At 37.2% G+C, this 14758-nt stretch overlaps 1 protein-coding gene across 6 annotated transcripts in view; it reads right to left on the minus strand.

Moving 5' to 3' along the window:
* The window catches only part of LOC135076336 (cingulin), a 183671-nt gene that overhangs the window by 45131 nt on the left and 123782 nt on the right, over positions 1–14758 (minus strand). For all 6 annotated transcript variants that reach the window (XM_063970826.1, XM_063970822.1, XM_063970821.1 and 3 more), the window contains one exon: positions 1966–2019. In XM_063970826.1, coding sequence (XP_063826896.1) covers positions 1966–2019 — 54 coding nt within the window. The remainder of the gene's footprint in view (positions 1–1965; positions 2020–14758) is intronic.

Genomic DNA, 14758 nt, shown 5'->3' on the forward strand with positions numbered 1-14758 from the left:
TAATTACACACAGCACTAGAGTCGTATCGGAACTGAGTGAACCAAAGGTCTTGCGATAGGAACTTCCGACCCGAGTGATTATTGAACACAGACTGCCTAGTACTGCTGTACTGTACTGTAAAGTTTCATCAAAATCTGTTCAGTAGTTTTTGCGTGAAAGTGTAACAAACATCCAGACATCCACACAAACTTTCGTATTTATAATATTAGTAAGACTATTAAGAAGTAAGATAGTAAGATGAATTATTTTAGTTATTTGTTTACTTATAATAATATTTATTTATTTCTTAGCTCTGTCTGATAATGGATCTGGAGGAGATGCAATAGCCACCTCCGTAACAAAACAATAGAACCCTATGGAGTTTGGGCTTGTGTGATTCGCCTTGACGAATATTTCGTATCCAGGGTCCGATGATGGAGCTGTAAGGGGGCAGATTTTTTTTTCACTATGTGACTGTCTTTATTTTGTACTTAATATATATTTTACATATTATACCTATTCGTGTTTCATTATGAATCGAAATATAAAAGACTTATTAAACTCTATTAAAAATTTAAATTAATTTATCAAGTTTGAATACCTCATTCTACCTTAAAATTAATAACTTAAATCAAGTCTTAATATAGCACGGCTCAAGATTTTTTTGTCCATTTCAGCGTTCTTTTTACTCTTTTGACGTTGCGTTGACAGCTTTTACCTAAATTCGCGCGGAATATTTTTGTGAAATGGCTCTTAATATTATTATCAGCTCAGTTTAAGTTTAAAAGTACCAATTTTAAAGGGAAAGTTCATGTGATTAGAATGGTGTAATTTTTAGAGCTATAAAATTTGAAATCCTATAAATAATTCAATTAATAAACGTCATCTCATAGTATTATCTGTCTCAGTGCACTTTTTGCGGCAGGTGCGCTCATTGCGTAATGACGTTAATTTGACAGCTGTCAAATGCGGCCCAAGACGGAAAACTATTACCGCAGTGCAGTAATTACGGTAGATATTAACTGTCATGCTCGCTCATAAATAATAATAATGCTGATTGATAATAAAGAAATAAATTATTGTCCAAGGCACCTAGGTTGCAAATATTTTTTTATGATTCTTTTATCACCTGCATAACCTTCTTACATTGGCCTACTCAAAGGGTTACAAAATAATCATTAGGACAGTCAAAATCTGTCAAATTGACATTGACAGTGATCGATCGTACTGAAACTTACAACTTGATTTTTAGACCAGTCCAATGTACCTATTACCAAGATACACATCAGCCTTCGCAGAAAGATGACAAGTAATTTATTTTGGCTTCGAAATGAAAGCAATAATCGATTCATAGTCAAAAATTAACCTTAATTAACCACGAAATACCTGCATGTTCTTATTAGTTGTTATTTTGATAATAGCGCCCTTATGTCAATGTCATAGCTAGGATGATTGAGTGTTGAAATCGATTCTAAAAGTCGAATAGGTGGAAACGATAAGTGATGTCACTCGATTATTTCTAAACTATAAGATACTATACAAGATATTGAAAAACTGGTCACTGATTCTGAAAGTGCTTCATGAGCTCTATTAAACGGTATCAATAATAAGTTGAAAACGTTGCCCGGTTGGACGATGACGAACACTACCAGTCGCAACACAGTTTTTACTTAGCGGCGGGTAGGGGACGGAATCTGATACATTTTGCCACCCTCATTATTGCTTATTCAGTAGTACTTTTTACTATTAATATGATTTATGTAAAACTATATTGTGTAAACAAACAATGTACACTTACTGATAAGTTATGTTTTTGTTAATTAGTTAGTAAGAATAATGGATGGCTCAATAAAAATATTTTTGATTTTTGATTTTGAGTTATAGATTGAACTAGATCTATCCGAAAATTTATAGTTGCTATTGAGACATCGTGTCTTAAATACGACTTGTTTAAGGATAAGTAAGATTAATGAATTCGAACACACCTGGTCAACTCGCAGTTTCCTGCTCGCTTCGACGACACCCTCCATCCTTTGGTTCTGTAACAAAAGAACATATAAATTAATTAAATATTTATTTAAAAATTCTGGCATTAAGTGAAGGCGCACACCGTTGATTTTTAGTTGGCCGATAGGTGCCCGATTTACGATTTAGTACGCAGAACTGACGGCCGATGGGGCAGAAAGGTTCTGGAATGGAGGCCGCATACCGGAAAACGCAGCGTGGGACGTCCACCTACAAGGTGGACCGACGACATCGTAAAGGTAGCAGGGAAACGCTGGACGCAGGCCGCTACCAATCGATCAACATGGAAAGCATTGGGGGAGGCCTATGTTCAGCAGTGGACGTCCTATGGCCAGTGCCGTATTATCCATAAGGCACTTTAGGCCAGTGCCTAGGGGCCCACTATGACCAGGGGCCCAGCACCCCCGATTAAAAAAAAAGAAAAAAAAATGTTAAAGATTATTTTTATGCAACAAAACTCAAACCACCTCAAAACTTCGCCTTATTTTGGTTTACACATTAAATCGTCATATTTCGATATTGTGGAAGTTAATTCATTTTCGTAACGTTTAAGAGCGTTTACGCCGTTTGGCGCAAAAACAGTACTTTTTCAACTCGTTACAATCATTAACCAGTAATACTACAAATATGTTATAGGCATAAATAGTTAGGCAATTTCGTCGTCTAAATAGTTAATTGAGAAAATATTGCGATTAGTTTAGCATTTAAGAATTCTATCAAGATAAGTCCACACAGGTTTTGTAAATTTCCACTTTAGCGTCAGTTTAGAAGCTGAAATTTTTATAAAAATACTGTGAAAACGATTTAACAAACATTTATATCCTATAGCATAGATCCTTGGGCAAATAGTTATCTGAGAAAATTTTTAGATTTAAGCATTTTACAATAAGATATCACAAATTAAAAGAACGTGAAATACCCAAAAATCAAAGTGATTTTTTCACCAATATTCTTCCTTTATTCAACACAAAAATAGCTTAATATAATAGAAGAATATCTTATCTAAAATATTTACTTTGAAATTTAAAATAATTCATTGTAATTTTTTTTCTATGAGTATTTGAAAACTACTATAAATCGCCGCGCACGAATCGTTCAAATTCAGTCCGCCTCGAGGCGTTCCAGAGTGAGGTCACGTCCCTCGGTGCTCTGCTGACATGTGTCACGCGTACGTTGATCTTTGACAGGTAGCTGGACTTTTATAGTGTATCCGCAAAATCTTGGTGGTAGATTTTGCGATCACGTGGTAATTAAAATATTTTATTGTTATTTTTCATTACAGTCTATTTTTACTACAAATTCGATTTCAGACGTAATGAAAAGTAAATTAAGTTATTTTTAGCGATGAAACGAAAACGAATGACGAAAATTTGGAACAGCAAGTTATGTATGTATACCTACTAATATTATAAAAAGGAATAACACTAATAATTTATTTGCCATAAATAGGTGGTTACAGAATAGTTAATAGGAATGCTCTGCCAGCAGGGTCCCACCTAGTTGTAGGGGGAACATACACAACATATTACAGTCGGAAAATCTTTGCGGTAGGTACCTCGGATTGTAGTTAGTTGGACAGTGGTCATTTGACGGCCACTTGAATCGTCTCACCCCTAAGCTTTTGGCTACCGCCGGCGCACTAAGCCGGTTGATGCCTAATCTCGGAGGCCCAGCTGCACTGAGTCGCTGACTATACTTTTGCGTCGCGCGTTATATGGTCCTATATGGGGCTCGAGTATGGCACAGTGCTGTGTAGTCGTGGAGCATCCTACTGTTCAAAAAAGCGCAACGCATGATATCACTGACAGGCTGAGGTAATTCGTGGATACCGCATAGTATCCGCAGTCAGTCTATTCCCGGTTGTGGACACTGACTATGTCCCTACTGAGGATAAATGGGAAAAAAAATATTGTCATTAATGGCGACGTATAACAATCCTACTAATATTATAAATGCGAAAGTTTGGATGTCTGGATGTTTGTTACTCTTTCACTCAAAAACTACTGAACGGATTTTGTTGAAACTTTACAGTATTATTGTTTATAAACCAGATTAACATAATTATAGGCTATAATTTATGACGATATGTGACAAATAAATTTCAATAAATAAATAAGACGTGACTAAAAAGCGCAATCTATCGTCATTGGTTAAAATTTACAGCGCTGGACAAACTACTGTTTTTGACGTTCGTAAATATTCATGCGGGGGAAGCCGTGAAACGCCATCTATCAACATGATATCAAACAACAGATTTTACGAACTAAGGAGTAAAACGAGGTCCACGCGTACGAATTATTAATAAAATTAATAATATTTGTATTCATCTGGTCTTACTTGACTTTTACTTTACGTATGTCATGCACGATGACATTTGTGTCAATATTTGTGTACGTCCCCACTAGGCATAATTGGGATGTATTTTTCTAATTTGTCATAAGTTGTGAGAAAGCCTGTAGCTACAACTGGGAAAGTATGTGTCACCACTGGTGACAATCGATATTATTTATGCCATTTATCCTCAGTGGCGACAAAGCTAGTGTCGACAACCGAGAATAGACGCCAGTTGCGAGGTGACCATAGGTCCCAAGGGGAAATGTACGTGTACGTGCACCACGAGAGGTGGAAACCAAAAGGTAGAGGCTTGAGGATCTAGGCCCTAGAGTGCTGAAGGGTACGCCTGGCCGTCAGCCAAATTTTACGTCGCACCATAGAGGCAGTTCTACCTGTACTAGAGGAGTGGGTGCGACGGCATGATCGCCTCACACAAAGGGCGACCCAGGTTCTACCGGGCCATGGATGCTTCGGGCCATTCCTCCACCGTATAGGCCGAGAGCCTGTAGATGGTTGTCAGTTAACACTGCAGTCTTGGCACGTGAGTCACCGCAGCAGACTGACACGCTCCAACAGTGCCCAGCCTAAGCGAACGAGCGGCGGTTGGAAATGACCTCTCCCTACGAATCGGGAAGAGACGTGAGATAGATAGATAAATTGTTTATTTGTTGTAACACACTTTTTTTTAATGCTTTTAACACACACATTATGTATAGTTGCTATTGAAATTCAATCCAATATCGAAATAAAGTTAGTTAGTCAAGAAACACACTAGGTGACACCACTGGTATTTTGTTACACAGGTTAGTAATAATTTCAACAGTTGCAACATAACAAAAGTGACAAAACAACATAAGATAAAGATGACTAGCGTTTCAAATAGTTCCCTGCGTCAGAGTGATGTGTGCCGCAGCGATGCAAAAAGCAAAGAGCTCAGTATAAACACTACCCTCAAAAGGGCAGAACACTGATTTTCAGCTTTGCTAGAGAACGCATGAAGCGTACAGGTACGGAATGAACCCGCTCGCTTTCGGAAACAATATCTACATTAGTATAAAATATATGATGAGACAAATAATCTTATGGTATAGTGTGCTTACTTTCTGTGAAAGTGTTCTTTCACAGAAAGAAGCAGTGGAAAGGGGGAGCGAGAGGCCTCAGTCGACACTCCGGTTATCCGCCGCCGACACCCTGGGCGCAAGAGGACAGCTTATGGTCTCCAAATGTCCCTTCCTAACAGGCCTCGGTCGCTAGACATGGAGGTGTCTGGTGGCGGCTAAGGACGAATGCTACAGGCAACAGCCAATGGCGATGTCCCGCGTTCCCTCATATCACTCATATGGATCATGGCAGAAACAGTCAAGTTTTTAGTGGGTGTAGGGGCTACCCACCTTCTGGTAGGAAGAACCTCACATAACCCACTAGCTGCCCCCGCAGCTGGTGGGTATGAAATGTTATGCATTTTCCGGATAAAAAAAGAAAAGTAAACAGGAAAAGTTTGTTTTGAATAGAACCGATTTGAAAAAATCTCTCACCATTAAAATTCAAATTTTTTTCTGCTGAACATAGGCTGTATAAAATATTCTCAAAATAGTAAAAAACCTTTGATAATTTACTATTTGATAAAGAATTTACGTATTTATTATTGATTAGGACTAATGTATACCATTATTTATAATTATGGAGTCGGTGTTGGAAGATTTGAAGATTTTATAGTTTCCTTGAGCTGTCACTTGACAGCCTGGCACACTTTTACGATGGTGGATCAAAGTATTTTGGTTTGACTATAGAGCGTGAGAACACGCACACAGTCATAATTATTTTAGTGTGAATAAAACTAACGTCGAAATTACCTAAACTTGACATGCCACGCTAGACGTAAACGCTCTTAAAATCTAATTCTATGGCCTAAACCATAGAATTAGATTTTAAATCGGAAATAATTCCAACAAAAGATTTTATTGTTTTAATGGCTTCATTTGTTGCCCATTAATACTATCCTAGGTTTTCGACTTCGGCGGAGTTGTGCTTAAGTGGTGGGGCCCCTCGAAAGGGCCATTTTTGCGGTTTTACTGTTATACCGCGTAATAGACTTAGTGTATCGAAAACTGATCTTCATGACATTTGAAGGACATTCAATCCTGCATTGAATAAGACCAAATTCATATGTTTTGGACAAACTGTTCTCGTGCTTATCTTCGACAAAGTAGAAAATATACCCGCAGGGTCCCAAACCTTGAAAAGGGGCGCCTTAACCAGCGTATCCCTGTCAAGCCTCACGAGTTGGATTTACCCACAGGATTTACCTATCCTTGTTCCTCCTTCATCCTTAACTACGGTTGCTGCACCTCTTCTCTGCACTCTCCTGAACAACTCAGTGTTATCTGCTATGGCTGCCCCTCTTCCTTGCACCCTACTGCACGACTGTGTTGCCTAACCGTACGCCTGGGCCAAGGTTCGACGCCACAAAATCAACTTCATACGCGTGAAAATAGTTTGAATACAATTTCCCGTGCTTGCAACATTTTTCTTTACTGCTTCGTCTCTATTAGTCGTAGCGTGATGGCATATATCCTATAGCCTTCCTCAATTTACTAGCTAGTACACACAAAACTAATTATTTAAATCAAACCACTAGTTTCTGAGATTAGCGCGTTCAAACAAACTAACAAACAAACTCTTCAGCGTTTTAATATGAACCGGTTGTTGATTTTTGGAGTCGAACCTTGGACCAGCTGTAAGACTTGGCAACGCAGTCGTGCAGGAGGATGCAAGGAAGAGGGGCAGCCACTGTAGATAACACTAGAGTTGTTCAAGAGAGTGCAAGTAAGAGGTGCATCAACCGTAGTAAAGGAACGGCTGCACTGGGATGAATAAGGATAGACGAATCCAACTCGCGAGGCTTGATAGGAATATGCTGGTTGAAGTGGCCCTTTTCAAGGCTTTGGAGCTTGCGGGTGACGAGCCATTGGACGTAGAGAGGTATTAAATAGAGATTGCAACCCGGTATGTTTCTCAACCCGGCCGGGCCCGGTTACTTTCGTCGCCAACCCGGCTGGGCCCGGCGGACCCGGCCGGGTTGTGTGTTACCTTTACGCTCGCATTCACAAACATTACTATTAGGTCTCACAGTGCGCGTGCACGCACAGGGTGACACGAACGAATCACAGAGCTTTATACAACGCTGTGCGTTCGATTTGCTGCTTCACCGTTTGCGAATATGGGCGTTAAAGTATTTTATGAAAATTTATATACGTGTTCCTTTTAATTTCCCGTAACTTTAAGGCTATCCTATGAATAAAAACTAGTTAAAATGTCTTAAGAACATTTGGTTTCCTATACGCATATTTTCGAAGATAATATCATCCATCTTATTAATTAGAGTTTGTACCAAAATTGACACCCAGTTCAATTTATTTAACTATGGCGAATTATTTTATGCATTCAAGATAGAATCAAATGGACGGCGCATGATTGGGAAAGTCGACCCCGTGTAATGGGAATCGGAATAAGGCGAGGCAGAAGAGAAAAAGATAATTATGTTGTACTAGCGGCCGCCCGCGACTTCGTACGCGTGGATCCAGTTTTACCCCCTTCATCTATCTTACGCGGTTTAGATTTTTTCATACAAATGTTTTTTCCCGCTAACTCCCGTTCCCGTGGGAATTTTGCAATATCCTGTTGTAACTAAGCTTTAAGTTTACTAAGGTACCTGCATGCCAAATTTGAAGCGTCTAACTTAAACGGTTTAGATTTTTCATACAAAAGGATTATCCCGCTAATTCCCGTTCCCGTGGGAATTCCTAAGTATACTATAACCTGCCCAGGAGTATGAACAATAATTGTACCAAGTTTCGTTAAAATCCGTTGAGTAGTTTTTGTTTCTATAAGGAACATAAGGAACATACAGACAGACACACAGACAGACAGACAAAAATTTTACTGATTGCATTTTTGGCATCAGTATCGATCACTAATCACCCCCTAATAGTTATTTTGAAAATATATTTCATGTACAGAATTGACCTCTCTACAGATTTATTATAAGTAATATAAGTAGGTAACTATACATAGATGAAAAATAAGGCGAAAGAAATTGTTGAATTAAACAAAAAATTTAATGCCATGCGATTATTTAAAGTGGTTTTAACCCCTAGAGTTACAGGATATTGTCAGAAACACGTTGTATGTGAAAGGAAAAAAACTTTGGTAGATTTGGTATAAACAACACAAGTTGTTTCACCTACCGGGTCCGGTGACCGGGCCCGGTTTGCAATCTCTAGTTATTAATTATTATACGTATATTTTCTACTTTGTCGAAGATAGGCACGAGAACGGTTTGTCCAAAATATATGAATTTGGTCTTATTCAATGCAGGATTAAATGTCCTTCAATCATCATGAAGATCAGTTTTCGATACTGCAAGTGGTTTACACGGTATAACCGTAAAACAGCAAAAATGCACCTTTTGGGGGGCTACACCACTTAAGCACAACTCCGTCGAAGTCGAAAACCTAGGATAGTCTTAAAGAGCAACAAATGAAACCATTCTACTAATATTATAAATGCGAAAGTTTGGATGTCTGGATGTTTATTACTCTTCCACGCAAAAACTACTGAACGGATTTTTATGAAACTTTACAGTGTTGTTGTTTATAACCCAGAATAATAGGCTATAATTTATGACGATCTGTGACTTGAAACGAAATTTCACTCGGGTGAAGCCGCGGGAAAAATCTAATTAAAACAAGAAAACCTTTTGTAGGAATTATTTCCGATTTGATTGATTTTCATGTCTTATTCTACTGGCCTATTTGGTTTGGTATTACTGCTTTGGTTTACATGACTTTATGTACATTTTTATTTTTTAATGTTTATGTTAGTTTTATAAAAATATGCAAGATTTTCTTATTCTTTGTTTCATTTTTAAATGACTCCGATACTTCGTGCTGTACTAGATAGTGGCGAAAGTCTTTTCACTTGAAGGAAGGCGTATACCTTTGCAATGTGATGACTGAAGTCTGTTGGTACCTTCATTCTATTTCGTAATGTAGGCAGTAAAAATTAAATTTCTAATTTGCGGTTTTGTGGGGGGGCCCGAAACGAGCTGTGCCTAGGGGCCCCGAGATGGTTAATCCGGCCCTGCCTATGGCTGAAATGATGATGATGATGTGCCCGATTTTAATTTGTATGAAGAATCGGCCAAATCGAATCGGCGTAGTGTGCGCACTCCCATACATGCCCATACTGATCAACTGCCCGACTAAACTATCGGCCGACGAAAAATCAACGGTGTGCGCCTACTCTTAGAGTCGCCTCTCGAACTAATTAAGTACCTAACTTGAAAAAATTGAACTGCCTAAGGTGGGAATCGAATACGACCTTTCGCTTGCCGGGCGACTGCTCTTCCATCTGAGCTACTTAGACACTGGATGAACGACGAATGAAATATTATTATTAGGAAAATTCAACACGAATATCCAAAGGGAATATCCACGTTTGGAATTATCAAGTCATCCAGTGCTTTTCTTTTTCAGAAATCTCTAAAAACATATAACTCTACGTAGAATACATAATTGTAATCTCGTGACATGTCACGTTGAAACAATGTCTTTTCTATTCCTAACTACCTTATGTATTTCATTACCTCTTTTAAAGATCGAATAGATAACAATTTTAATTATAATCTTTTAGAAACTTTGCATATTCTTGTCCGTCAAACTTGAAGTTTATGGGCCTTGAGCAAAGGATACTATGGAATCAAGTAATGGACTTCCTAAGAACACAAAAAGAAGCTCGGTACTTCAAACGAGTACTACGGAAAGCAATTTAAGTCCGAGTGCGTGCGCGCATCCGCTGCCTGCGTTGTTGCAATTACAACTTTCTGCGGGCGAGATAAAGCACACTATGGACGTAAACTTGATAGTGCAGCTGAAATGTCGATATTTTTGCTATCGACAAATTATTTTCATTGACATTGAATAAGTCGAGTCGGAGGTCTTCTAAGAGTGACCAGTCCAACAAATACTAATGAGCTACTCGTAGTATGATAATAAGTGACCGTTTACTTTTTTCGAATCGAATCTATAGTTCGAATTAGCTAATACATTTCGATCTCCTGCCCGCCTGCCAAGCGTGAAGATTATGGCAAAACCGTCCATTATAGTGGAGGAGGCTCATAGTCCAGCAGTGGACTGTAAAGGGCTGTTGATGATGATGATGATACATTTTGAATCAAACGACACATACTCATAATATGTAAGACAAAAATTGTCTAAGTTAATCGCGACATTTCTGCAGCTACAAATATTATGCCTTAGTCAGAACTGCAGATCTTCATAATGGAGTAGTAGTGGATAGGGCATGGATACCGGTATACCGGTATACCGAAATACCGGTATACCGGTCAAAATTTTCGGTATTTTGATACCGGTATTTAAGGGGAAAATACCGGTATTTCGGTTTTTCGAAAAAAGTGATTAATTTTACAATATCGGCAGTTTTTCAACAAATGCAGTCATTGATAGGTTTTACACCATCTCTTTTTATTTTTATACTTATTTTTAATATTGATTCAGATGATAATGATTCGAATCATCATATCGATTCCAATAATCGATTGAGTCAAGTCAGTTCTGCTGATATCATTGAAGCGAGCACGAGCATCTTAATAAGCACGAAAATATACTTATTAATTAATGACCCTCTCTACGTCCAATGGCTCGTCACCACACGGCTCCCAAATCTTGAAAAGGGCCGTCTTAACCAGCGTATCCCTGTCAAGCCACACGAGTTGGATTTGCCTATCCTTGTTCCCAGGCGATCCTTAGCTACGGTTGCTGAAACTCTTCCCATCACTCTCTTGAACGACTCTGTGTTATCTACTATGGCTGCTCCTCTTCCTTGCACCCTACTGCACGACTGCGTTGCCTAGCCGTATACCTGGTCCAAGGTTCGACGCCACGAAATCAACTTTGTACGCGTGAAAATAGTTTGAATACTATTTCCCGTGCTTGCAACATTTTTCTTTACTGCTTCGCCCCTATTAGACGTAGCGTGATCGTATAATATCCTATAGCCTTCCTCAATTTACGAGCTATCCCACACAAAAATAATTATTTAAATCAAACTAGTAGTTCCTGAGGTTAGTGCATTCAAACAAACAAACTCTTCAGCGTTTTAATATGAAACTGTTGTTGTTGATTATTGGAGTCGAACCTTGGACCAGGCATAAGAATAGGCAACGCAGTCGTACAGGAGGGTGCAAGGAAGAGGGGCAGCCACAGTAGATAACACGAAAGTCGTTCAAGAGAGAGCAAGGAAGAGGCGCAGCAACCGTAGTAAAGGAACGGCTGGGATGAATAAGGATAGGCGAATCCAACTCGCGAGGCTTGACAGGAATACGCTGGTTAAGGTGGCCCTTTTCAAGGCTTGGGAGCCAGCGGGTGACGAGCCATTGAACTTAGAGAGGGTCATTAATTATACGCATATTTTTTACTTTGTCGAAGATAAGCACGAAAACGGTTTGTCTAAAATATATGAATTTCGTCTTATTCAATGCAGGATTAAATGCCCTTCACCTGCCATGAAGATCAATTTTCTATACTGCAAGTCCTTTATTTATACGGTATAACCATAAAACCGGAAAAATGCCCCTTTCGGGGGGCCCCACCACACCTCCATCGAAGTCGAAAACTTAGGATAGTCTTAATGAGCAACAAATGAAGCTATTTAAAACAAAACCTTTAGGAATTATTTCCGATTTGATTAATTTTCACGTCTTATTCTACTGGCCTATTAATAACTTTTCGTAAACGAGACTTACTAATCGTTCTTGGAAACATTTAAACAGTAAATAGCAGTATCTCAAGAAATACCGAAAAAATACCGAAATTTCGGTATACCGGTAATTGAAATTTCAATACCGGTATCAATACCGGTATAAAACTTATTCCGGTATTCCATGCCCTAAGTGGAAGTGGCAAAAAATAACATTTTGACTGTGACATCATTATTCCCAAGTAGCAACAGATTATCTTCATAAGGCATTGAAGATATCTTGAAGACTAGTAGCCTAATTCCAGCCGTTGTCTTGGCCAAGACAATAGTCGCACTCAAGAAAGCTTGAAGTTATGCCCCAAGACAATAGTAAGCAAAAAAGGGCACAATCCTTTGGAAATCACTGAGACAGAGTTAAGACAACGCTTAAGGCAGACTTAAACCCTAATTAAGAGTGTAGTTTTAAGAATTTCTAAACAAGTACTATAATATAACTTGTAGTATGACTGTAGACAAGGAAATAGAGTTGAAGATATCATGAATACTTATTTAAGAGTAATAATTATTTTTACAGCTAAGGTTTATTTAACTTCATGAAGAACTATGTAAGACACTTTTTATTAAAGAGGAACTTTAATTTAGTAAACATTGTGATCTTTAACACTAAATCAACTTTAGATAAAGGTTAATGAAAATGGCGATTAAATTATTTTAATAACTAATTTATATTATGTCTAGAATAGACCGTGAATGTCATTTTTGCATAGGAAATATAAACGCATTGTGGTTTCTCGTGTAAAATCAATGGATAATGTTATAAAACAGGAGGGCCTTGAAAAAAACCTAATAAGATAAATAAAATATTACGAAATTGTATTGTATTAAGAAAACTTTGAGGTTAATAAAATAATATTTTATTTTTGTGCAAACGTTCTTAGATATTTATGCAACTAGAAAAAGTGTAACAAAGACGTACTTCAATTTAAATGTCCTCTTGTTATGATATTATAGGTTAATTTCTGATTAATTTTTTGTTACACATAGCTCATAATGGCGGTAATTCTAATTTGTCTTAATGTAGCAATGTATAGAAGATTTTGATTTTGTAAGTTTAGTGAAGAAAGAGTTAAGTCTAGTTATACTTTACATAGTATTAGTTTAGAAACATTAGATTTAACTTACACTTAAACTTCACTTGACGAAGTATTACTTAAGTGCATATGGCATCAAGTAGATCTTTAGTTTTATTTAGTTAAAACTAGATAGTTTTTATTCTGTCTTAGTCTTGCTAAATTATTGGTGCTGCTATACATTAGAGAACAATTCATTTACTAACTAATTTATTAATTACATGATTTCTCCCTCGGATTGTCCGTGTGGAAGTCGGAAATGGTTCTAATAGGATTTTACGTTTTTAGTTTTGTTATAATAACATATAGGGCGGGTAAATTGCACCACCCGCATATTTCGTAAAGTATTCTTTGAACTCTGTAATTGCAACACTCAGCGATAAGCAATTTTTATTGAATATCGGCCATATGATTTTTGCCGTATTAATGAACACATGACGTATTTTATTGTGAAAAGTTTTTATTTAATTGTTTTTATGGAACTTTTTACAATTTGTGATTTTGTTAAATTTAATCACACAGTGTTTCTAATTTATTAAATGAGAAGATTGAGAAGCGTAAATAAGTGTGGATTACAATTATTAGAAACATTTTTCGGTAGTTATTATGTTAAGATTTTTTAAAGGTAGGCCTACTGTCATCTAGTTAGTTAAATTGTATAATATCATGTTGTACCTAACTTTACCATACAATTTCGAAAATATTTTAGACAATATTTTAGTAAATCATGTTTTGAGTTTACTTACAATAGCATAATTTAGTTTGCGGGCGACCGCACGCATTTTGTATCAAAAATTAATACAATAAACTGCGCACGCAGGTGCTTGTGCATTACCTTGAATTAATAGGCGTGATCCTGTTTTATCGAAATCGTCCCGTTAAGTGTATTTTTTCTCAAAATGTACTAATTCTAGTAAAAAAGTAATAAACTTAATCTTCAGAAAACAATTTCTAAGACAATGGTCTGTAAAAAGTCCTAAGTAAATCTACGAATACTTTATTTACTTTGCAACACTTAAATAATACTTTATCCATACTATTTAGTATTAAGTGAGCATACAAAAAATCTTAATTTAGTAAAATAAGATTTTTTTAACTTAAGCTAAGAATAACTTAAGACCAAATTATCTAAAGAATACTTAACTTGGTTTTGGGTATTCTTAATTTGCTTAAGTAGCGCTCGATGAAGAATATAAAGTCTTAAAGAAAAAAATCTCTATTCTAAGTTAATTTGGTTTTAGCTTAAGTGTAAATTTAGATAGAGTTAAGACAAGTAAGATTTTGCCATTAATACCAATTGCTACTTGGGTTATAAACTTAACCAGGCAGTGGTGCATTAGACTCCAAATCAATTAATCTTTATGTTGTAAAGAAACGAATTTCAAGTCCAATGAAAATATTATTTTCGTAAATAAATGTCCGTGTGACTGTCGATAATGACCGCAGCACTAGGTCTAATAGAGGCTGGCTGTACGACAATGCAAAATCACTCTTATCTCAAACCACTCAA

Source organism: Ostrinia nubilalis, chromosome 11 (genome assembly GCF_963855985.1).
Source record: "Ostrinia nubilalis chromosome 11, ilOstNubi1.1, whole genome shotgun sequence".
Taxonomy (NCBI): domain Eukaryota; kingdom Metazoa; phylum Arthropoda; class Insecta; order Lepidoptera; family Crambidae; genus Ostrinia; species Ostrinia nubilalis.